The 26,737-nt window shown below is 38.2% G+C and overlaps 1 protein-coding gene across 1 annotated transcript in view; it reads left to right on the top strand.

Annotated features, from left to right (window-relative positions):
- Window positions 1-26,737, top strand: part of SKAP1 (src kinase associated phosphoprotein 1) — a 285,865-nt gene that overhangs the window by 21,464 nt on the left and 237,664 nt on the right. Inside the window, 1 exon segment of the mRNA XM_047706864.1 lies at window positions 14,305-14,410. Within this exon segment, the coding sequence (XP_047562820.1) occupies window positions 14,305-14,410 (106 nt within the window).

Below are 26,737 nucleotides of genomic sequence, written 5' to 3'. Positions count from 1 at the left end.
CCTTCTGAACTGAAAGGTGAATGTATTATACACTGACCTGTAATTTTCTTCTCTTAATATCTTTAGCAAGTTTAGGTATCAGAGTTATGCTGGTTTTATAAAATGAACTGGGACGTGTTCACCCTATGAGTTTGTGTAAGATTGGTATTATTTCTACCTTAAATGTTTGATAGAATTAACTGGTGAAATCATCTGGACCTGACTTTTCTTTCTGAAAAGGCTTTTTTTTTTTTTTAAAGATTTTATTTATTTATTTGAGAGAGAGACAGTGAGAGAGAGCATGAGCGAGGAGAAGGTCAGAGAGAGAAGCAGACTCCCCGTGGAGCTGGGAGCCCGATGCGGGACTCGATCCCAGGACTCCAGGATCATGACCTGAGCCGAAGGCAGTCGTCCAACCAACTGAGCCACCCAGGCGTCCCCTGAAAAGGCTTTTTAAAACTATGCATTCAATTTCTTTTATAGATACAGGGCTATTTGGATTTTGTATTTCATCTTGTATACCTTTTGGTAAATTGTGCTTTTCAAGAAGTTTGTCAGTTTAATCTAAATTGTCAAATTTATTGGAAAAGGGTGTTGATAATATTCCCTTATTATTATTTTAAATTCTGTGAGTTTTTTTCTTAATATCCCTTCTTCATTCCCAATATTGGTAATTTGTGTTTCCCTTTTTTTCCCTTGATGGATCTTGATAAACCTGTTAGGGGTTCATCAAATCTATTGGTCTTTTAAAAAAACAACCAACAAACAACAACAAAAAAATTGATTTCTGCCCTTATCTTTTTTTTTTTTAAAGATTTTATTCATTTGACAAACAGAGATCACAAGTAGGCAGAGAGGCAGGCAGAGAGAAAGGAGGAAGCAGGTTTCCTGCTGAGCAGAGAGCCTGATGCGGGGCTCAATCCCAGGACCCCGAGATCATGACCTGAGCCGAAGGCAGAGGCTTAACCCACTGAGCCACCCAGGTGCTCTGATTTCTGCCCTTATCTTTATTATTTTCTTTTTTCTACTTGGGATTTAATCTACTTTTATTTTTTTTTATTTTTATCTACTTTTATTAATCTTTTTTTTTTTAAAGATTTTATTTATTTATTTGACAGAGAGAAATCACAAGTAAGCAGAGAGGCAGGCAGAGAGAGAGGAGGAAGCAGGCTCCCCGCTGAGCAGAAAGCCCGATGTGGGGCTCGAACCCAGGACCTGGGATCATGACCTGAGCCGAAGGCAGCGGCTTAACCCACTGAGCCACCCAGGCGCCCCTATTAATCTACTTTTATTTTTCTATTTTTTTTAAAGATTTTGTTTCTTTATTTGACAGATAGAGATCACAAGTAGCAGAGAGGCAGGCAGAGATAGATAGATAGATAGATAGATAGATAGATAGATAGATAGATATCAGATAGATAGCTGAGCAGAGAGCCCAATTCGGGGCTCGATCACAGGACCCTGAGATCAGGACCTGAGCTGAAGGCAGAGGCTTAACCCACTGAGCCACCCAGGTGGCCCTATTTTTCTATTTTCTTAAGGTGGAAAATTAGACCATTGATTTTAAAATGTCCTTCTTCTCTATCATGAACATTTAAAACTATACATTTCCCTGAAGCACAAGAATCTATAAATCTTATAAATTTATGTTGTATTTTATAGTCATTCAGTTTGAAATATTCAGTTTATTTTAAAAAGGCTATTTCTTCTTTGGTTTATATTATTTCAGATTGTTGAGGCTTTTTAGATATCTCATTTTTACTAATTTTTAACTTAACTCTTTTGTGTCGAAGAACATATTCTGTAAGGTTTTAGACTTTTGGCATTTATTAAGACTTATTTTATGGCCCAGAATAAGGTACATTTTGGTGAGCATTCCTTGTGCATTTAAAAAAAGATATATTTTGGGGCACCTGTGTGGCTCAGTCATTGAGCGGCTGCCTTCAGCTCAGGTCATGATCCCAGGGTCCTGGGATCAGGCCCTCCATCAGGCTGTCTGCTCGGCAGGAAGCCTGCTTCTCCCTATCCCACTCTCCCTGCTTGTGTTCCCTCTCTTACTGTGTGTCTCTCTGTCAAATAAATAAATAAAATCTTTAAAAAATAAAAATAAAATAAAAGTATATTTCCCTTAAAATTGTATTATAAAAAATAAATAAAAATTTTAAAAAAGGTATATTCTGCAGTTGTTGGATATTTCATCCTATGGATGTCAATTAGGTCAAAGTGGTTTATAGTGTTGTTCAGGTTCTCTATCTCCTTAGTGATTATTTGTCTAGTTGTTGTTTTCGTTTCTGAAAGAAGTGGTGGTAGAATCCCCAGCTATGATTGTAGACATATATTTTCCTCACTTTTGTCCTGTAGAAGTTTTCCTCAAGTATTCTGTAATTCTGTTGTTATGTGTGTATACATCTATGATTATATCTTCCTTATGACTTGGCCCTTAAGGAAAATGAATATCCTTCTTTATCCCTGGTAATACTCTTGTTCTTGAAGTCTACTTTGTCTGAAATTAAAATAGCCATCCTTATGCTAGCTGTTTGCTTCTTTGTCACTTCCATTCTTTTCAGTCATTTGTGGCTTTATATTTGAAGTATGTTTCTCATAGACAGAATATAATGCATTTTACTCAGTCAAACATCTCTCTCTCTCTTTTTTTTTTTTTTTAGATTTTATTTATTTCACAGACAGAGATCACAAGTAGGCAGAGAGGCAGGCAGAGAGAGCGGAGGAAGCAGGCTCCCCGCTGAGCAGAGAGCCCGATGTGGGGCTCGATCCCAGGACCCTGGGATCATGACCTGAGCTGAAGGCAGAGGCTTTAACCCACTGAGCCACCCAGGCGCCCCTCTCTTTTTTTTTTAATTAGGTTCCACACTGGGCATGTGGAGCCCAGTGTAGGGCTTGAACTCAAGACCCTGAGATCAAGAGTCTGACACTTAACTGACTGAGCCACCCAGATACCCCAGACATTCTCTGCTTTTTGATTAAAGTGTTTAGTTCATTTACATCTAATATAATTATTGTAATGAATGGATTTAGGGTCTACCATACTTTTTCTAATTGCCACATTTTTGGGTTACAATTGCCTTGTTAAAAATTAATCAGATGCTTTTTAGTATTCCAATTTCTCTATTTTTAAAATCTGTACCTCTTTCTTTTGTTTGTTACATTTGATCCAGTGATTACAATATCCTAAACTTGTCAAGGTCCACTTAGAGTTAATATTATACCACTAAATGGCTTCCATTTATCCACCTCCCCATCCTCTGTTCTATTGTTGCCACATATCTTACAAGTACATATGTTATAAACTACAAAAGGTAGTATTTGTGCTTTAAATTGCCAGTTTTCTTTTGAAGAAATTAAGAAGAAGGGGAAAAAGGTGATAATGTTTTATATATACTCACATACTTAACATTTTGGTGCTCCTGTTGATCTGAGTTTCCCACTGGTGCCTATGTCCTTCATCTCAATGAATTTCTTTTAGATTACTTTTAGTGCAATTTTCCTAGCAAAAAATTTTCTCCTTTTTTATTTTTTATTTATCTGGAAAATGTCTTTATTTTGCCTTCACATTGTGATGACTGCTGTCACTGGATATAGAATTCCAGATTGACGGGTTTGATTTGATTTTATTATTTTTCTTTCTCTTTTCAGCACTTTAAAGGTGTAATTCCAGTGTCTTCTGGCCTCCATTATTTTTGATGAAAAGTCACTCTTATTCCTATTCTTATTCTCCTATATATAATGGGTTATTTTCTCTGTCTTCTTTGAAATTTTTCTCTTTATCTTTTGTTTTCAGCAGTATGACTGTAATGTACCTATATTTAGTTTTCTTTGTATTTATCTTATTTGATGTCTGCTGAGCTTCTTGAATATGTAAATTGACATTTTTTTACCAAACTTGGGAAATTTTTAGCTATTTTTTCTTCTTAATTTTTTTTTTTTTTTTTTTTTTTGGACCCATTCTCTTTCTGCTCTTCTGGGACACCAAATAAATCTAAGTAATGGCATTTGGTGTTGTCCCACATTCCACTAAGCTTTGCCTGACATTACTTCTCAGCTACTCCACCTTACAAGGTCTGGTTGTACCCTTAGATGAAAAGCTATAAAAATGCAAGTTTCACTCTGCAGTTCCTTTCTTTCAGGGATCAAACCTTTAAATTTCTGACTGCTTTTGGCTACTGTTTGGTGCCTTGAAATTGTTGTTTTTAAATATTTTGTGGACAGTTCCTATCTGTACAAAAGTTAGTCCAACACAAGTTATTCTATTATACCTAAAAAGCTACTGATTGTTTTTAAAAAGATTTAGTTTATTTATTTGACAGACAGAGATCACAAGTAGGCAGAAAGGCAGGCAGAGAGAGAGAGGAAGGGAAGCAGGCTCCCTGCTGAGCAGAGAGCCCAATGCAGGCTGGAAAACAGAGGCTTTAATCCACTGAGCCACCCAGGCACCCCAAAAAGCTACTGATTTTTAAAATATTTACCTTCTGGCTACCCTACCAAATTCTTAAAATTCCTAAAACTTTTCAAGTTCATAGTTTTAAGGTTGTGTACATTTGGTTATAATATCTGGACATAATGATAATTTTTTTCCTTCTTCAGCTTCTTTTTCTCCAGAACAATACTAATTAGTAGTGGGAATAGCTGACAAACCAATCTTGTTCTTTTTTTTTTTTTTTTTTTTAAAGATTTTATTTGTCAGAGAGAGAGGGAGAGAGAGCAAGCACAGGCAGACAGAATGGCAGGCAGAGGCATAGGGAGAAGTAGGCTCCCTGCTGAGCAAGGAGCCCGATGTGGGACTCGATCCCAGGACGCTGGGATCATGACCTGAGCCAAAGGCAGCTGCTTAACCAACTGAGCCACCCAGGCGTCCCCCAATCTTGTTCTTTAATGATAATGACTTTGGTTTTTCAGGCATAAATGTCATATATATATATATATATATATATATATACACACATATATATATACACATATATATATATAAAGTAGGTATTCTTTTACTTCTATTTCATACAGTTCTGTCACAAATAGATAATAAATATCATCAGGCGAGGTTTTTGCCATTTATCAACCTGCTTGTATAGATCTCTTTTTTTTTTTTTTTTTTTTTTTGGTGGCCTGTACGGGGAACGAACCTAGATCTCTTTTTTAAACTACTAAATAAATATATAATACATCAATAATATTCAAACAACTTTAAATTCCCAAGATACATTTCATGTTATATTTTAATGTACTGCTAAGTCTGACTTATTAGTACTTTACTTAGGATTTTTGTATCTATGTTAACTTTATTTTTTTAAAAGATTTTATTCACTTATTTGATAGAGGGAGATGCAGTGAGAGAGGGAACACAGACGGGGGTTGGGGGGCGGGTAGGAGAGGGAGAAGTGGCCTCCCGTGGAGTAGGGAGCCTGATGTGGGGCTCGATCCCAGAATTCTGGGATCATGACTTGAGCTGAAGGCAGACGCTTAATGACAGAGCCACCCAGGTGTCCCTCTATATTAACTTTAAACTGATTCCTTTTTTATGCCCTTTTAGACCTAGGGTTATGCTGGCTTATAGCAAATGATTAAAGAAACATTCTCTTCTTTTTTTTTTTTTTTTTTTAGATTTTATTTATTTATTTGTCAGAGAGAGCACAAGCAGGGGAGTGGCAACCAGAGGAAGAAGCAGGCTCCCCACTGAGCAGGGACCCCCAATGTGGGACTCGATCCCAGGACCCTGGGACCATGACCTGAGCTGAAGACAGACGCATAACTATCTGAGCCACTCAGGCATCCCAAGAAGCATTCTCTTCTGTGCACTGGGATAGTTTATGTTGAATGAGAATGATTTATTATTTAAAAGTTTGAAAGATATCCATACAACTATATGAATCTGAACTGTTTTTTGTTTTTTTTTTTTTTTACAATTTGACTAACTTTTCTTCTTTTCCCTAGTTATTAGCTTTTTCAGGATTCAGGTTTTCTATTTCTCATATCAGTTTTAGAAATCTACATTTTTCTTGGCAATTGTTTCATGGCGGCTTTCAAATTTATTTACATTGGCATTTTATTTTGTTTACATAGGCCCTTATTTTTGAAAATAAACTTTCTAAGGGGAAAAATGATACCCAATATAATAAGATGCAGATTATATAAAAGCACGAAGAAGAAAATTAAAATAACTTGAAATCTCACCAACTTTATGAAATGTTTCATTATCTTATTAGGATTCCTGTATTTGTTGTTGCTGCCTTTTATTCTGCTTCAGTTCTGTATATTTGTGCTTTCTTTCCCTTTTCCTTGATTATATATGCTAATACTTTATCAACTTATTGGATTTCCCCCTCACCTCTGAAAACTTGCCTGTTAAACGCTTATTTAGCATTTATACTTTTTCTTTCATTGCTTTTAAGGTCAGTGGTTTTTAACCACTAAGTTGTACAATGGAACCTTTTTCAAAATTAACGTCTCACATGAAATCACAGTATATAAATAGATAGATAAAAGCCAAGGGCTTGTGATTAAGGCATAGGGGAGGAAGGGAGTTTCCCAGAGTCCCTTTCACTTGACCTGCTCTTTCTCTTCCTTATCAGAGGGTTGTGACTCCATAGAGCACTGTTAGCCACTCTTCTGATTTATTAATTCTGCTTTTATCTTTATTGTTTCCATCTTCCTATTTTCCATAGGCTTGTTTTATTGCTCTTTTCTGATTTCTTGAGTTTGGTGTTTTTAATCTTATTTAATACTGGAAACACTTAAGTCTGTGAATTTGTCAGCACAATGCTGGTCATAACTTTTTTTAAAAATTATTTTTATTGGGGCGCCTGGGTGGCTCAGTGGGTTGAGCCGCTGCCTTCGGCTCAGGTCATGATCTCAGGGTCCTGGGATCAAGCCCCGCGTCGGGCTCTCTGCTCAGCAAGGAGCCTGCTTCCTCCTCTCTCTCTGCCTGCCTCTCTGCCTGCTTGTGATCTCTGTCAAATAAATAAACAAAATCTTTTAAAAAAAATTATTTTTATTAACATATTATTTGCCCCAGGGGTACAGGTGTGTGAATCATTAGGTTTACACATTTCGTAACACACACCATAGCACATACCCTCCCCAATGTCTATAACCCAGCCACCCTATTCCTACTCCCCCACCCCCCAGCAACCCTCAGTTTGTTTCCTGAGATTAAGAGTCTCTTATGATTTGTCTCCATCCTGATCCCATCTTGTTTTATTTTTTCCTTCCCTAACCCCCCAACCCCCCGCCCTGCCTCTCAAATTCCTCATATCAGAAAGATCATATAATTCTTTCTCTGATTGACTTATTTCACTCAGCATAATACCCTCTAGTTTCATCCATGTTGTTGCAAATGGCAAGATTTCAATTTTTTGATGGCTGCATAGTATTCCATTATATATATATACCACATCATCTTTATCCATTCATCTACTGATGGACATCTAGATTCTTTCCATAGTTTGGCTATTGTGGACATTGCTGCTCTAAATATTCGGGTGCCGTGCCCCTTCGGATCACTACATTTTTATCTTTAGGTATATGCCCAGTAGTGCGATTGCTGAGTCATTGGGTAGCTCTATTTTCAATTTTTTGAGGAACCTCCATACTGTTTTCCAGAGTGGCTGCACCAGCTTGCATTCCCACCAACAGTGTAGGAGGGTTCTTCTTTCTCTGATCCTCGCCAGCATCTGTCATTTCCTGACTTGTTAATTTTACCCATTCTGACTGATGTGAGGTGGTATCTCCTTGTGGTTTTGATTTGTATTTCCCTGATGCCAAGTGCTGTTGAGTACTTTTTCATGTGTCTATTGGCCATCTGGATGTCTTTGCAGAAATGTCTGTTATGTCTTCTGCCCATTTCTTGATTGGTTTATTTGTTCTTTGGGTGTTGAGTGTGATAAGTTCTTTATAGATTTTTGGATACTAGCCCTTTATTTGATACATCATTTGTGAATATCTTCTCCCATTCTGTCAGTTCTTTTGGTTTTGTTGACTGTTTCCTTTGCTGTGCAAAAGCTTTTGAGCTTGATAAAGTCCCAGTAGTTCATTTTTGTCCTTGCTCCCCTTGCCTTTGGCAATGTTTCTAAGAAGAAGTTGCTGTGGCTGAGGTCGAAGAGGTTACTGCCTGTGTTCTCCTCAAGGATTTTGATGGATTCCTGTCTCAATGTGAGACATTGTGTTTCATCCATTTTGAGTCTATTTTTGTGTGTGGTGTAAGGAAATGGTCTAGTTTCATTTTTCTGCATGTGGCTGTCCAATATTTCCAATACCATTTGTTGAGGAAACATTTTTTCCATTGGACCTTCTTTCCTGCTTTGTTGAAGATTAGTTGACCATAAAGTTGAAGGTCTATTTCTGGGCTCTCTATTCTGTTCCTTTGATCTATGTATCTGTTTTTGTGCCAGTACCATACTGTCTTGATTATTACAGCTTTGTAATAGAGTTTGAAGTCTGGAATTGTGATGCCACCAACTTTGGCTTTCTTTTTTAACGTTCCTCTGGCTATTTGGGGTCTTTTCTGGTTCCATATAAATTTTAGGATTATTTATTCCATTTCTTTGAAAAAAATTGATGGTATTTTGATAGGGATTGCATTAAATGTGTAGATTGTTTTAGGTAGCATAGACATTTTCACAATATTTGTTCTTCCAATCCATGAGCATGTAATGTTTTTCCATTTCTTTGTGTCTTCCTCAGTCTCTTTCATGAGTACTTTATAGTTTCCTGAGTACAGATTCTTTGCCTCTTTGGTTAGGTTTATTCCTTGGTATCTTATGGTTTTGGGTGCAATTGTAAATGGGATCGACTCCTTAATTTATCTTTCTTCTGTCTTGCTGAATGCCAGTTATATAATATTTTATTCAGTCTGTCTTCTTGGTAGGTTGTAATTGTAGTTTTGTGTTTCCTCTCTGACCCATGACATATGTAGGAGTGTGTTTTCAATGTCTAGGTGTGGAGGGGTTTGTTTACTCTTTTTAATATTAAGTTCTGATTTTATTCTTTTTTTTTAATTTTATTTTTTATAAACATATATTTTTATCCCCAGGGGTACAGGTCTGTGAATCGCCCGGTTTACACACTTCATAGCACTCACTATAGCACATACCTTCCCCAATGTCCATAACCCCCACCCCCTGTCTCCCAACCCCCCTCCCCCCATCAACCCTCAGTTTGTTTTGTGAGATTAAGAGTCACTTATGGTTTGTGATTTTATTCTTAAACACAGAATTTTTCCTTTAAAACTCTGTAAAACTTTCATCTTCTGATGCTTATTTTGTGGAGAGGCCATTTTGACTCTGTTGTTTGTAGGCAACTTATTATTTTTTTTGTCTGAGTCCTTGAGGGATGTTTTCATTTTCCTTCAATTTTTTTTTTTTATTTTTTTATTTTCCTTCAATTTTGAAAGTTCAGAAAGATATGTACAGTTGTTGTTCGTTTGTCCTTCCTTCCTTCTATTCTTTTCTTTTCTTTCTTTCTTTCTTTCTTTCAGTTTTAATAGCTTCATTGAGATACAGTTCATATACCATGCAACCTACCCTTTAAAGTGTACAATTCATGGCTTTTAGTATATTCACGGAGTTTTGCAATTATCACTACAGCAAATTTTGGATCATTTTCATTATCTCAAGAGAAAACTTGAAATCCTTAGCCTTCACTCCCCAACCCCCCTCCCTCCTGCAGCTGTAGGCATCCACTAATCTACTTTCTGTTTCTATAGATTTGCCTATTCTGTATATTTCATGTAAATTGATTTATATAATCAATTGGACCTTGTGGCTAGTTTCTCTCACTTACCATAACAATTTCAGAGATTCACCTATATTGTAGCATGTATCAGCATTTCATTTCTTTTTATTGGTGAATAATATTCCATTGTATAGATACATCACATTTTATTTATCCATTCATCAGTTGATGGACATTTATTTGGGTTCTTTCCCAAGTGGGAAAGAACATATGGGCTATTAAGAATAATGCTGATGGGGGCGCCTGAGTGGCTCAGTGGGTTAAGCCTCTGCCTTCGGCCCAGGTCATGATATCAGGGTCCTGAGATCGAGCCCCGCATTGGGCTCTCTGCTTGGCAGGGAGCCTGCTTCTCCCTCTCTCTGCCTCCCTCTCTCTGCCTGCCTCTCTGCCTACTTGTGATCTCTCTCTGTCAAATAAATAAATAAAATCTTTAAAAAAAAAAAAAAAAAGAAGAATGCTGATGGCGCGCCTGGATGGCTCAGTCAGTTAAGCAGCTGCCTTCGGCTCAGGTCCTGATCCTGGAGTCCCAGGATCGAGTCCCGCATGGGGCTCCCTGCTCAGTGAGAGTCTACTTCTCCCTCTGACCCTCCCCCCTTTTGTTCTCTCTCTCATTCTCTCTCTCAAATAAATAAATAAAATCTTTAAAAAAAAGGAATAATGCTGCTATGAACACTTGTTTTCATTTTCTTGGGTATATATCTAGTAGTGGAATTACTGGGTCATATGGTAACCCTCTCTTTAGCATTTTGAGGAACTTTAAGACTGTTTCACAAAGCAGTGACACCATTTTACATTCCCAACAGCAAAATATGAGAGTCCCAATTTTTCTACATCTTTGACAGCATTCATTTTTTAAAAAAGATTTTATTTATTTCTTTGACAGAGAGAGATCACAAGTAGGCAGAGAGGCAGGCAGAGGGAGAGGGGCAAGCAGGCTCCCTGCTGAGCAGAGAGCCTGACGTGGGGCTCGATCCCAGGACCCTGAGACCATGACCTGAGCCAAAGGCAGAGGCTTAACCCACTGAGCCACCCAAGGCCCTTGACAGCATTCACTTTTGTCCATATGTTTGACCATAGTCATCCTAGTCACTGTGAAGTGCATCTCATTGTGGTTTGGGTTTGGATTTTCCTGATGACAATTGATGTTGATCATTCTTTCACATGCTTGTTAGCCATTGGTGTATTCTCTTTAGGTAAATGTTCAGATCCTCTGCTCATTTTGAAATTGAATTGGTTGTCTTTTTATTGTTGAGTTGTAAGCATTCTCTATATATTCTACATATAAATCTCTCATCAGCTATATGATTTTCAAATATTTTCTCATATGGGATGTCTTTTCACTTCTTGTTGACATCCTTTGAAGCACAATAGTTTTTAAATTTTTGATGTCCAATTTCTTTTTTCTTTTGTTGCTTGTTCTTTCAGCATTGCATCTAAGATACCGAATTTTGGAAATATTACCTAATCCAATGTCACAAGGATTTATGCTTGTTCTCTTCTAAGAATTTTGTAGTTTCATATTTTACATTTAGATCTTTGATCCAGGTTGCATTAATTTTTGTATGCTGTGTAAGGTGGGGATCCAACCTCAGTGTTTTGCATGAGGATATTCAGCAGTTCTAGAACATTTGTTGAAAAAACTATTTCTTTTCCTATTGAATTGTCTGGGCATCCTTGTCAAAAATTTATTGACTATAAATGTGAAGGCCTATTTCTGAAGTTTCAATTTTACTCCTTTGATTTATGTATCTGTCTTTATGCTGGTACTATATTGTCTTGATTACTGTAATTTTGTAGTAAGTTTTGAAATCAGAAAATACGAATCCTGGGGCACCTGGTTGGCTCAGTTGGTTAAGTGTCTGCCTTTGGCTCAGGTCATAATCCTACAGTCCTGGGATCAAGTCCCACATTGAGCTCCCTGCTCAGTGGAGGTCTGTTTCTCCCTCTCCCCCTGTCCCTCTCCCTGCCTCCCCCTAATTGTGCTCTTTCTCTCTCACTCTCTACCCCCCATTCTCTCTCAAATAAATAAATTAAATCTTTAAAAAAAGAAAATGTGAATCCTCCAGAGTTTTTCATTTTCAAAATTGTTCTGGCTATTCTGGGTCCCTTGAATTTTCAAATGATTTTTAGGATTAGTATATCAATTTCTGCAAAAAAGCCAACTGTGATTTTTTATAGAGATTCCATTAAATCTTTAGATTGATTTGGGGAATATTGCCATCTTAACAATATTAAGTCTTGGGGCGCCTGGGTGACTCAATTGGTTAAGCGACCACCTTCGGCTCAGGTCATGATCCTGGAGTCCTGGATCGAGTCCCACATCAGGCTTCCAGCTCCACAGAGAGTCTGCTTCTCTCTCTGACCTTCTCCCCCTCACTTTCTCTCTCAAATGAATAAATAAAATCTTTAAAAAACAAACAAACAACAGTAAGTCTTTTCATCTTTGAACATGGATGTCTTTCCATTTATTTAGATCTTTAATTTCCTTCAACAATTTTTTTTGCAATTTTTAGAGTTTAAATCTTGTGCCACTTCTGTTAAATTTATTTCTAATATTTAATTCTGTATTATGCAATTTTAGGTGGACTTTTTCTAATTTCATTTTTGTTTTGTTCGTTGTTACTCTATAGTTGTTTTTGTATATTAATCTGGTATTTTGCAAACTTACTGAATCTGTTTATTAGTTCTAGTAGTTTTTTAGTGGGTCCCTAAAAACCCCTTTAGTGGGTTTTCTATATATAATATTGTATAATCTGCAAGTAGAGATAGTTGCGCTTCTTCTTTTCTAATCTGGACTATTTTAATTTCATTTTCTTGTGCAATTGCCCTGGGTAGCACCAGCATCATGTTGAGTATACCTGGTGAGAGCAGACATCCTTGTTTTGTTTCTGATGCTAGAAAGAAAGGGAAAGCATCAGTCTTTGACCATTAAGTATGATGTTAGCTATGGGATTTTCTTGTAGCTGCTTTTTATCAGGCTGAGTAAGTTTCCTTCTATTCTTAGTTTGCTGCGTATTTTTTATCTTGAATTTTGTCAAATGCTTTTTCTGCCTCTACTGAGATGATCATGGGGCCCTTGTCCTTTATTATAGGTGTATTGTTGCATTCATTGAATTTTGGGTAGCGTTTATTTTTATCTTTTTTTTTTTTAAAGATTTTATTTATTTATTTGACAGAGAGATATCACAAGTAGACAGAGAGGCAGGTAGAGAGAGGGAGGGAAGCAGGCTCCCTGCTGAGCAGAGAGCCCGATGTGGGACTCGATCCCAGGACCCTGAGATCGCGACCTGAGCTGAAGGCAGCGGCTTAACCCACTGAGCCACCCAGGCACCCTTATTTTTATCTTTTAATTCAACTTCCCATCTCCTCATTCTTTAGCCTTCAGAGGATTTTAAAGGCACCCATTAAATGACAAATGCAATACATGTCTCTTGCATTTGTCATTTAATGGGTTCCTTTAAGTAATGTCTCTTGACTACATTACTTCCATGTAAGTCTTGGAAGCTGATGGTGGTCTTCCGTGAAATTGTTAATTTTCGAAATTTATACCTCATCAAAAGCACTGGTGTTGGTTATCTAGGGTTTTGTTGTTGTTGCTGTTTTGGTGGTGTTGAATGGTATGAATGTAAAACAAATTTTTTACCATGCTTATGTAACCCAACTGTATAAATTCATAACATTATTTTGATAGCATATGTGACCCTGTTGTATATGGTATGCACTGCTTTTGGAGGTGGGAAATTTTGACTGTGTCATTTATATACTTTTTAGGGACAATAACCCTTTTTTGCATAATAAAGTATGTAGCTGGTGTTTCTGGCAATTGTAATCATTATCAATGTGCTTTGCCTTTGAAAATATCTAGATGCCCCTCACTTCTTTCAACATAACATGATTTGTTTCATATTATATATTTCTATCATGTCCCTATTTTATAATATATGTTCACATTAATTGCAGTTTCCTTCTCTTGGACACATTTTTCTTTTCCATGTGAGTTCCTTCACTTGGTTGCATTGTCATTTTCATTGATGATGCATTTGCCAATTATTTTTCTTCTTTGAATGCCTGCCCTTTTTGTTCCTGACTTTGTAGTTCAGCTCTATTTTTTATTTCAGTTCTATTTACTGGTGTTTCTTTCTCGCTTCTGTTGGCCTGTGACCTTCTGTGACTGGTTTGTAATATTTATAGGGTTAGGAGATTGACAGTCTCTCCTCTGCCATCAGAGATAATGAATATTTTCATGTTTCTTTGAAATGGTTTAGAAAATGGTTATTTTTTGTGATTAGTAAGTGCATTAGCATCCCAAATTTATAGCAAGGTCTTGGATCATCAGAAGACATTGCTTAGAGTCCTACTTAAAGTTTTGTTCATTTCTTATTAAGGTAAAATATACATAACATAAAATTTATTGTTTTAACCATTAGTAAATATGCAGTTCTGTGGTATTAAGTACATTCACATTGCTTTGCAACTTTAAAATTTTTAAACAGAAAATAATACCCATTTCTTAATCCTTCAGATTTTCCTATTTCTCCCTTAATACTTCTTTTCTGTTGATCAACTTTCTTTTTCTTTTAGATGCTGAGGAGTTTTTGGGGGAAGGTTTGCGGAATGAAAATCTTAGTGCTACTGCGAGGGACCACAGAGACCACATTCTACGGGGCTTCCAGCAAGTCAAAACTAGGTTTGTATAAACTGGGTCCATTTCGTGTCAGCTTTGAAAGAATTCATAGTCAGTAAAATCTACTTTCATAGTGTATCAATTAACCAGGCAGGACACACTTATCATAGTTCTTTATCCTTGACAGAGACTTAATAAATTTTTACCGAGTTGAATTGGAGGTAGGCAGGGCATGGTTAGTGTAGTTAGCTTACCAAAATAAAAACATTTTCATAATTATGTATCTTATGATAATGAATCTGCTTTTAGCTTTAGATTGTTATGTTCATCTTTATTAAATGTTTTTGCAAAATGTGCGAAAAGCTAAACATTTATTCTTGTCCAAACTACCAAAGGGAAGATGTTAGGCAGTTAGAGAGAATTGATTTTTTTTAAGTATTTTTTTTAAGATTTTATTTATTCAACAGACAGAGATCACAAGTAGGCAGAAAGCCCCATGCAGGGCTTGATCCCAGGATCCTGGGATCATGACCTGAGCCAAAGGCAGAGGCTTTAACCTACTGAGCCACCCAGGCTCCCCAAGAGAATTGAGTTTTGTTATAATTTTTGGTTCTGATTTACTTCCACAACTCCTTCCCTGATAGAAAGCTTGAACCATACTTAGTTGATTCTTTGACCATATTGGAATGTTTTAGTCTCAGACTGGCTTGGAGTATCATACTCACTGATTTTTTAAAATAAGAGGTCCTGACCTAATTTGTGCCTTTTAGAATGTGAGCATCTGGCAGATACATATACTTCCTAGGGAGAGAAAAATAAAATAAAATTTTTCTTTTATAATATATTTCCTGGCCACTTTTTGCTTGAGTTACAGCAACTGAACGAGAATTGGGGATAAGTTGAATGTAATTTTAAGCTTTCTCAACCCTATGGCAACGTGGTTCGGAATGTTTGGACTAAGCACTCTTGGAAAAGAGAGAACATCTTTAGGGTTATGACTGGGATTTAATTTGTGTGCTTGACTGATCTGAGCATCTACATTAGAAACCTCACTGAAACTCCTTAGAAGCAGGGAATTTTGTCTTTTGGAAGGGCACAGCCAGAACCTATTCCCTCCAGAAATGTGAGACAACCTCACAAGATGCCCTGCTGGATCTTAATCGATCTTTCCTGCTGGCTAATTAAGCGTCACTTTTACTCAGCAACTGGGGACTCTGTAATTATCAGCCTGGGTTGCCCTGAATAATTGAAACAAACAGAATGCAGAAGATGGGAGCTTTTTGCAGAAGTGAGAATATCTATAATTTTTGGTATGCTGGAAGAATGTTTAAAACAAACTTCTCCATAATGTTACTTTATCAGTAGACACATTTAGGTTTACTTGTGCATCTGAAGCCTTAGTAACCCATAGAATTTATTTTCACAAGTCGACCTTTGTATTACAAGATTATTATAAGGATTGCCTGAGGAATAAAGGTGGCATTATTTCAAATTGCGTGAGAGGGAGAGGGATGCCCAAAATACAATTGTGCGATGGTGGTGTTGCTGGTATAAATCTGCGATAAGGAATGCAAATGCTACTGCATCTTTATGAACAAATATATGACGAGGAGGAATTTTTCTTTCTCATATTTGTACCACAGTGTTTGGAAAGGGCTAAATTTCAATCTGAAATTGGTAATAAAAGGTGTTGGGTTTTTTTTTTTTTTTTGGTAACTCGTTATCAATTGCATATCACTTCTTAGTCTTCTTTTTAAATGCACACACACACCCCCATGCACACAGAAAGAAGCTGTGTTTGTTATGGGGTGGAGAGGCTTCCTTGTTCTCAAAGAACTTGCTGTGTGGTTTGTGGGATAGAATTCAGGAAATAATCAGCAGGAGCTTTAGGAAACATCTGATGGGAGCTTTCTGTTCATTGATTTGTTGCAAGAAAGATGACACTTTATTTAGAATTTCATAATTATCAGATCACGGAGGAAATGAGGAGCCAGAAATTAGATACTGTATCAGAAAATGGAAAAATGAGGCTTTTCTTTGGCAAGCTGTTTGAAATTGCCTTACATCCACCCATTCAATCATCATCCGGTTAATGTAACCCTTGTTTTACTGAATGCTCTTCTTCAGCCATATTGCTTCTGTAGTCCTGTTTATGGCTAGTCAGCATTTCTATACTATATGTATTGGTACTGAAAGCTTGTACAATACCAGCCACATTTACTCTTGTTGTATGACATTGTAGCTTATGCCAAAAAGCCAGGTGTGAAAAGAAATTTGGAAATCATCAAACTTGAGAGTTAAATGTATATGGCAAGTTGCTGTGTAACATGGAAAGAACCACTCAAAGTGTTTAAAAAGTTGTATTAAAGCAAGGATATTTTAGGATTTGGTACATTTTGGGGGATAGGAACCTATCTAAAATTATGATTTGACACTTCCGGGCTTACTTGAAGGTAGGTATGAAACCTGAAGCAGGAAATCTGAGAAAGCCAGTCGGTAGATATAAATACTATGTGTACACACACACACACACACATACATCCTCCCCCCACATACACACAACTTTCCACTCTATTATTTTCTTGCTTTAGTTCCTCTGATTCTTTCCTCAAGTTGAGCTGCTTGAGAAGGAAGAGGGTAGACAATAGTGAAAATAGCACTGCCTCTGATTCTTGGTAAACTCTGGAGGCTTGGCCGTAATTTTTATGGTGACTCGGAATTCAGTGGTGTTCGCCACGGCTATGGAATTGCCAAAAGTCAAAGCATCTGACTCCATCACAGTTGCTATAATGTGCCATTTGCCACCTTTCTGTTGTCTAGTGTGACCGACCCCAGGAAATGAGAGTTGTGTCAAGAGTCATGGATGTCCTCCAAGGGACCCTCTGTTTTTCAGCACAAGTAGCTTAGCTGTTCTCTTTCCTCCCAGACTTAAAAAACAAACAAACAAAAATCGTATCTGTATCTCTATCTACATACTAGTTTTTTTTGTTGTTGTTGTTTTGTGTGTGAGGTTTGTTTGTTTTGTTTTTTGGCTTTTTGTTTTTGTTTTTGTTTTTTGCTTTCATGGATCACCAGTGAAGGATAATGTATTCCATGTAAGGCAAAAAAAAAAAAAAAAAAAAAGTTAATTCCTATGATTCCAAGGAAGTGAAGATGTTTTGTAGTATTCCATGTCCTGAGCTGTGATATTTATTGTTCTTCTTCCAACAGTCTCATTTAAACCTTCTTCCTAAAATCTAACAGCTTTCACATTCTGAGTCCAAGTTTTCATTGAGCTCTTCAGAGAAGAATTAGGATGAAAGCCAGGCGCAGGCTCCTCCTGTTTTATTACGGTGGTCACTGCAGGATCAGCGCCAGATGTGGGACACTTGGAATGAAGCAGACAGGAGCAGCCCTTAGACGCTTGAGAGCCGCCTCATGCATTTGCAGAAACAGTCGAGCATTTCTTAAAAGTTTCATTCTGGGGAGGCCATCTGACAGCAAGAATACCTTGAGAGTGGGGGAAGGAATGAAGAAAATAGAATATTTTTATTACTGAGGTAGGGATACATTCTTTCTTGATGGCCTGTTTTGGAACAACTAGTCGTTTATGCTCACTGTTGGAAGTGAAGGCCAGAGCCAATGGAAACAAACTTGGAGTATTGTTTCCTTCTGTGAAACTTAACGGAGCTCCAAAAAGAGACAGGTAGATTTATGGCATATTGAAAGGGAACGAAATCAAGAAATAACTTTCTGTAATAGGATTATGGCACAAACCCACAAAACCCAGGACGTTTAATGTACAGGCTGAAAGAGTATCTTGAACGTGTCTCATTGTGGGTGGCTAGTGTATGGCTCTGCATGAAACATGATACTTTAATATAAATATCATAAAAACAATTCCGTTTTCTTTGGGAAGTTCAAGTTTTTCTTTCTAGCCTAACATGGATTTAACTTTAAAGCAGGATTTAGCTTAAGAAGGTATCATCAGGGACACCTGGGTGGCTCAGTCAGTTGAGCACCCAACTCTTGATTTTGGCTCAGGTCATGAAGTCAGGGTTGTGAAATCGAGCCCCATGTTGAGCCCCTCATCAGGCTCTGCACTCAGTGTAGGGGGGTCTGCTTGAGATTCTCTCTTCCCTTATCCCCCTGCCCTTCCCTCACCCCTGCCCTCTCTTTTTAAAAAAGAATGTATCATCAGATGTCTTTGTTTTATAGGAAGAGAGACAAAAAGTCTGACACAACTCTTGGAAGTAAGAGTTTCAAAATAGTGTGCTGTTAATATCATTACCATCAATTTCATAGAGGGCTGGACTTTTCATAAGTGCTAGTTACTGAGCTTAAATACCACAAAAGAAAACTCATTCAAATGAAGCATGCTTGAAGAGAACTAAGGTATAATGTGCTATTAACACATTTGTGTTACTTGTGATTTTAGTTATTTGCTCATAACATCTTTCTGATGTTTCATTCTACCTACACTGGAGTTTTAGTGCCAACTCAGAAAAAGAAAGAGGAGGAGATACTTGTACAATCCATCTAAGTTTCAATAGCTCTGAAAAGACTCAAAAGTCATAGCAATAATTTGACCATATCTTGAAGGTTAATAATTCATTTCTTCCTTTCTCAGTCCTATCCCTGCTTTCCATCCTTTTTTTTTATTTTTTTTTTTATTTTTTTTATTTATTTGTCAGAGAGAGAGAGGAGAGCGAGCGAGCACAGGCAGACAGAATGGCAGGAAGAGGCAGAGGGAGAAGCAGGCTCCCCGCCAAGCAAGGAGCCCGATGTGGGACTCGATCCCAGGACGCTGGGATCATGACCTGAGCCGAAGGCAGCTGCTTAACCAACTGAGCCACCCAGGCGTCCCCCTGCTTTCCATCCTTAAACCAAGGAAGAAAACAACCCCGCAGCAAATTCAGGTCTATCACCGATCAGTTGTATGCCAAATTCCTGTACTAGTGTTCTGTTATTCAGTGAATGTATATTGAGAGTTCACAACTGTGTTAAAAGATTTTGGGGGATACACTTATCTGGCAGTGAGGGGTTATATTTAGTGTTCTTTGAGTCTGAAATGCTCTGCAGGTGAGACTGATAGGATATTTCCCACTTCTGGTCTCTTGACTTAACCTGGAAAGGAAGGTCATCTTGGGTTTGGTGCCAGAGCCAAGATTAAATTGATCCATTTTTTTCCCTTTTATACTGGGTTATTGTGATACGAGTGGGCAGAAGCTTCTCCCTTTGGTTATCCTAAAAATATTTTATATAAGTAACTCTGGTATATAATAATATTTTAGAAGTTTTTCATGGTAAATAACAGGTAGGGTTTTTTTTTTAAAGACATTTAAAAAAACATGGATGAATAAATTTTATTAAAAATTCCAAGTACTGATCTCTTTCAACGGAATAATATGGTCTATCAAGAGTGAAAGGAAGGGGCTTTCTTCCTTGGGTGGCTCAGTGGGTTAAAGCCTCTGCCTCCGGCTCAGGTCATGATCCCAGAGTCCTGGGATCGAGCCCTGCATCGGGCTCTCTGCTCAGCAGAGAGCCTGCTTCCCTTCCTATCTCTGTCCAAAAAAAAAAAAAAAAAAAGAGTGAAAGGAATTTTGAAATGTGACCTAGGAGGCAGGCAAGTGACCTTGCACCCTTCAGGTTGGACTAACCCACTAGAATAGTAAGCTGAGCACACTCTTTAGCCATGTAGTTAGGTCACTGAAATTTGCTTTACTCCTGATAGAATTACAGCCATTGTTATCGCTTGAGCACATTCCTATTATCTACTCAATATGGATTTGTCCTGAAAGGTCTCAGAAAATCCTGTGTCAACTTTTTAATACAGGAAGCTTGTCTATTTGTCTATAAAGAGAGGTTCTTAATTCATGCCTTGTGTCTAAAGATCATTTGTATGAAATCCCTGTCTTCATTTTATCACGATTGCTTTGGCCTTGATTTTAAGTTTCATTTTATCTGGATTTTAAGTTTCATTTTATCTGGAGCTAGTCTTTTATTCCAGCACTGCACTATTTCCTCTGCTTATGGAAAGCCACTGTGGGGGAAAAAAATGCCTCCCAGTATTCCTCTATTTGTGGATTTCCAGGGACCTTGTGGTGTGGAGCCTTCCTGATCGTGGTTTTTCTCTAATTTGCTTGTTTTCTCTTATTTCGGATATAGACCCACCCTGTAGCCACTTCGTGAAACTAGAGCAAAGGGGAGAAAAATATAAGAGCACTGGGTCAGCTGTCAGGGGCCAAACTCTTTGTTCTGATGTTATTTCTATAACCCTGACTGATTGAATTGAAGATTCCCCTAACGATGATCTTACGTTTTCTTTGGAAGTTGAGTCCCCCAACATGTTTGTTGGAATTACTTTTTTCCTAAGTGTTACAAAAATAAAAACATTACCAACCAAAGTTTGACACCTCTATTTGATTTCTTTTATGGTGTTGCTATGATTGTTTTTTAATTTGGAAAATGATACAGGAAATTTCATTTCCTTGGGATTTTATTTTATTTCACGATTCTATTGGGCTTAAAGATTCTAAAGGGCTTAAAGACGAGTTGGGCTTAAAGTGGGTTTTTATAATAGCACCATGTGAATCATTTCTTCTTTGGAAGCCAGATCTTCTCCCCCACTGTGTAGCCTCATCTAGTCTCCCCAAAGTGCAGTTCTAGCTGGGTTGGTAATGAAATGCAGTCCTACTTATCACGCTCAGCAAAGGGCTCAGAGAAGACCGGGAAAAAAATCAATCCCACAGGAACTTCTCTAGTGCTAGATATCCATATTTAACCCCCATGCATTTAAAATGGAAATGAGATATCTTAGGGTTTTAGTTTTTGATTTACACAAGATGTCACTGCCTCCTTGGCAATGGGAATATTTTACAGACCAACTGCTGACCTGTTTGGGAAGATCTTAACCTATCGCCCCAGGTCCAATGTAGTTTCTTCATATTTCTTTCAAAACTCTCAGCAGTGTTTTGCAATAGCTTTGATTCTTCAGGCTTCAAAGCATGCCCCTTCCAGGGCCAATCCTCTGAAAGAGAGAGAGAGAAAGAAAAAAAAAAAAAAAAAAGGAAGATCAGTGTAGGGGAACAAACAGCTCATAAAGGACAGACAGCTCTCTCCCTGTAGCAGCTCTTACTGTAGTCAGTTATTAGGGAGTTTACAAATCAGTGATACCAGGGCTTCCCAAAGCCAAGAAAACTCCAATTTGATGTTAGTACTTTGTTGCCATATTTGTTCCTAAGGTCACCTAGTCTTCAAAAGTCCAGCTTCGGATTGTTGTATTGTAGATACAATGTGGCTTATTTAAGATGTATTATTATTTAAGGCTCCAACTCAAGTGCCCTTTTGAGTTTGTGAGCCTTGTTGAGGTTCTCATCATAATTTACAGAAAACTCTATGTCCACATAATCTCCGGTTAGCTATTTCTCTAAGTTATATTAGTGAGTGTCTCTCTCTCATTTGTGAATTCTGCCATAACCCACAAGGTCCATTTTGCAGTTTAGTAACTGACACTAGAAAGGGTCTATCGAGTGTCCATGTGCTTTTGTTGGTGAGAGATCTGGGATATAAGAAATTACTCAAATTAGTAGAATTAATAAAAAATTAGGATTTAGAATTTTAATTGGTTGTTTAGTTCACTTAGCTAAGCCATTACAAAAAATGAATTGGCATCTTTCAAAAGATTATTGGTTTAAAGAACTGTAACAAATACTGAAGTTGAGTCAATTATATATACATACTAAAATGGTTATGGATGGAGTATACTCATGTCTAATGTATTCCAATTTATTTTGGAATGCATCAAAAAGAAGATGAAAAAAAAAGATGGATGGGTGGATGGATGGATGAGTGCATAGATGCATGGATGGATGGATGGAACGCATGGATGGATGGATATGTGATAAAGCAACTATAACAAAATGTGAATCATAGAGGCTAAGCTGTAGTTATATATGGAGTTCTTTCCATTTTTATGCATATTAGAAAATTTTTGTAATAAATGTTGCAAAAATATTTTTTGTTTGACTTCACATTTCAAAAACCATGGATTTCTTTCACTGTGGTTTCAGAAAACCATAGACTTCCTCAATTTGTAAATCTAATAAACATATTTGGTTTTTTTTTTTTTAAGATTTTATTTATTTATTTATTTGACAGAGAGAGAGAGAGACGGTGAGAGAGGGAACATAAGCAGGGGGAGTGGGAGAGGGAGAAAGCAGCCTTCTTGCTGAGCAGGGAGCGTGATGTGGGGCTCGATCCCAGGACTCTGGGATTATGACCTGAGCCAAAGGCAGGTGCCTAACGAGTGAGCCACCCAGGCACCCTATTTGGGGTTTTTAAGGGTGGTAATTTTTCTAGGAATAACCTTACTATTTTTGTTACTTTAAGTGAACTAAGGATGATCTTCCAGTTTGTTATTCTTGATATAACTAGCTAACTTTTATATTTCTTTAAAACTTCTAGGCCAGGGCGCCTGGGTGGCTCAGTGGGTTAGGCCGCTGCCTTCAGCTCAGGTCATGATCTCAGGGTCCTGGGATCGAGTCCTGCATCGGGCTCTCTGCTCAGCAGGGAGCCTGCTTCCCTCTCTCTCTCTCCCTCTCTCTCTCTCTGTCTGCCTCTCTGTCTACTTGTGATCTCTCTGACAAGTAAATAAATAAAATCTTAAAAAAAAAAAAAAAAACTTCTAGGCCAGCAATTATGGAGTGCTAAAATTCAATTCAAGTATTCTGCCCAGGAGATTCTGAAATTTTGATTTTTTTTTTAAGGAAAGGCAATTTCTGACTTTTCTCATAAATTTGATAAAAGGAAAGCTAATATGAGATTGGTAGTCCAGTAGGAAATGGAACTCAATTTTACATTTTTAAAATCACTTTATGGTATTAAAAATGACAGAGGTTAGAAACAAAGCTCTTATTCTTTTATTGAACTAGAATTGAAAGTGGCAGAAAATCATTTTGGCCCTAGTGCAGTAAATGTTATCACTAAAACATGTTCAGGGGATATTAGGATAGTCTCTCAAGCACTGGAGACAAAAGTTCACAGAACAAGAACTGATTTTTCTGTCCTTATCTTGAAATTATTAGATGTACAGGAGATGAAAGTATCTTGGCTCTAAGAGGACAGGGAATGGAGTATGTGTTGAAAATGATAATGTCTCCATTCTGGAGAGAGGTGAAATGGAGAGTGTGTGGTGGAATGGGTGTCTCAGCAGTGACAGGCATGATGGAGGGAGTCCACGGGGCTGGGGAACCAGCACCTGAACCAGTCCCAGGACTGGGGAATCCAGAACCAGAAATAATTATACTTACGCAAAATTGTGAGCTGATGATGAAATGAAAAGCTAGGGGTTTTATTCATTAAAAGAAGAACTGTTTGAAGATTTTTGTTTAACGGGGAGTTTAAACTGGAGCTGTCAGCAGCTACTTTATTTTGAGAATCCGATAGGAGAGAAATTTTAAGTCCATGTGAGAAAAACCAATCATTTTTGAGTGTGCAGTGTGATTATTCTTCAGAATTTTGTGTAAATGGAGCAGGTTGGTAGGCATATGTTTGCTGATCCTACAATGATTAAAATTCAGAATAAGTAAGGCTCTTGTGAAATTGAGTTTTCAGGTTCCAGCCAGTGTTCTATACTGCCATATGGCATAACTAGAATTAATTGCTGTTCCCAGTCTCTTATTCTTTTACTGAATATCTAGGTGCCCTGTTTGAAATATTAGAGGTTCCATAGAAGTATTTAATCACATGAGATAGATGTTTGACATGTTCACGAAAGCAGTGTATGTAGCTAATAGTTGCTTGGGAGAAAAAGCCCTTTGTGAGGTTTTCTATCCCCTCCCCACCTTTTTATTAGAAAAATGCATGGGTAGGAGAATTAGCAAGGAGAAGAGGGAAGCTTCTCAGGACTTCACAGGTCAGTGTAGATAGAAAAGGTGAAGCAAAGACTCTTTTTGCTAGAGTCTTTAGCTCCTTGGTAACCCAAATGTGTTCCATGGGCCAGCAACATCAGCATCACCTGGAAACTTGTTAGAAATGTAAAATCTCAGGTTCCGTTGAATCAGATCTACTGAGTCACAATCTGCATTTCCATAAGATCCCAAGGTTATTCATGTTTGAGAAGCACTGCTCCAACACATACTTTTAATTTCGTTTCAAATTCAGTTTCTTAGAACTCAGAGTACATATTTTGGGAGATTATTAACTCCTTAAAGGCATGGATGATCTTATGTTAATTTAAAAAAAAAAAAACAAAAGGTCTGGGGCACCTGGGTGGCTCAGTGGGTTAAGCCTCTGCCTTCGGCTCAGGTCATGATCTCAGGGTCCTGGGATCGAGCCCCGCATCGGGCTCTCTGCTCAGCAGGGAGCCTGCTTCCTCCCTGCCTACCTCTCTCCCTACTTGTGATCTCTCTCTGTCAAATAAATAAATAAAATCTTTAAAAAAAAAAAAAAAAAAGGTCTAGCAAGGTGTTGGCATATGGTATGAACTCAGTAATGTGAGTCCAGTGAATGGGGGTGGGGAGACTGTTATAACCAAAAACTGAGTTTTGGGGTCCTAGGCTAAACTTAAAACAAGAGACCCTCTTATTAGGACATTTACTATCTGGTAGCTGGCCCCACATATTCTTTTCCAAAGATAGGATGCTTTCTTTTTACCAAGTGTTAGGGGGTACAGGACCTTTGCAGACATGGTTCCCATCTCTTCATGTATCTCCTGTGATAGTACCTCTCTAACATTCTGTAAGAAAAAAGTGACCAGACTGCTGACCCTACACTGGCATTCCACAGAGCGTGAATGCCAGTCATTGCCGCCATCTCTGTAAGCTGTCACCAGCCCTCTGCTTCTGGTCATCCCCCTCCCTACTCAGTTTGGCATGTCCTTGTCTCTGCCATCTCTCATCTCTCCTGAGGACTTCTCCTCTAGCCCTTTACCCTGTGTTTCTTAGGATCCATGTCTTCTTATAATCAAATTGCACCGCATCCTCAACCACTGTGCTCCATCTCTGCCTCTGGAACACTCAGTTCTGCCGCAGGACAGTTTTGCTTGTAGTCATCTCGCGTAGAATGTTCTTCCTTTCTGGAAGTGCTGTCGGCATTCTAGCTCCTTGCTGCCGCGTCTAAACTTTTCCCATTCAATCCTAACCCTTTTGAGATGTGGCTACATGGCTTTACAGTTTTCTGCCCCTCTGTTATTTTTTGTTTTCTAATTTTATTTATTTATTTGAGATAGAGTGAGAGAGAGCACGAGCCAGGGGACTGAGGGAGAGGGGAGAAGCAGGCTCCCCACTGAGCAGGGAGCCTGATGTGGGGCTCTATCCCAGGACCCTGAGATCATGAGCTAAGCTGAAGGCAGACACTTAACTGACTGAGCCACCCAGGTGCCTTCCCTCTGTCATCTTTTGAGATCACACTCCTCCTCATGCTATTTGAGGACTAAAGCAATGCCTCACAGTTACCATCTTTCCTCCTTTGTTATCACTACGCCCTAGGACTCTCTCTTTCTTAAATTTAGTTTCCTCCTCCCGTTACAACTCTCCTTCATCATAGAAATATGCTCAAATCTCTCCTAATATATATATTTTTAGATTTTATTTATTTGAGAGAGAGAGCATGATTGGGGAGGAGCAGGAGGAGCAGGAGGGACAGGCAGACTCCACACTGAGCTTGGAGCCCAGTGCAGGGCTCGATCCCACGAGCCTGAGATCATGACCTGAACCAAAATCAAGAGTGAGTCGCTTAACCACTGAACGACCCAGGCATCCCAAATCTCTCCTAATAGTAAGAAAAACATTATATCCTACACAGTGATTCCCTTTCTAGCGACTATTCTGTATCTTTTTTTTTTTTTTTTTTTTTTTTACAGACAGAAGGCTAGATTAGCCATTTCTGGTTTCCTCTTCTCTGGTCACTCCTCATTCCTCCATGATCTGGCTTCTGCTCTTATCAATTAGAGAGTTACCAGTAACTCTTCATTTGTCACCTCCAGGGGACCTTTTCCACTTACCCTGTCTCCCTGTGGCATCTGACATTGTTGATAACTTCCTTTTCCTCAAAAAGTTCAAACAAACAAACAAACCAACCCAACTCTCTTTCTGTTCATTCCCATGATAATAGTCCCTCCTGGTTTTCCTTCTTCCTTGCATTTATACATTCTTTTTTTTCCCCCCAAGCTTGTGCTTGGGCTCATTTTTCTGCCCTGTCTCTTGAGCCTTGCCCCTCAGGTTTGTCTCTGTCCTCACCACATTCTTCTCAGGCACAGCTCTACGACCTCCTCTCTGGCTCCACAGCTCAGAGACAGTCCTCTGGGCATGCCTTCAGACAGCATACGGGAGAGCTCCTCTTGGGTGTCAGAGATCTCAGCGTTCAAAAAGCTGGGCAGACCCAGCTGGATGTGTCCCCAGCAGGCGCTCT

Source organism: Lutra lutra, chromosome 16, assembly GCF_902655055.1.
Source record: "Lutra lutra chromosome 16, mLutLut1.2, whole genome shotgun sequence".
Taxonomy (NCBI): Eukaryota; Metazoa; Chordata; class Mammalia; order Carnivora; family Mustelidae; genus Lutra; species Lutra lutra.
The sequence above is the reverse complement of the archived record's forward strand: the minus strand, read 5'-3'. Positions and strand labels throughout refer to the sequence as shown.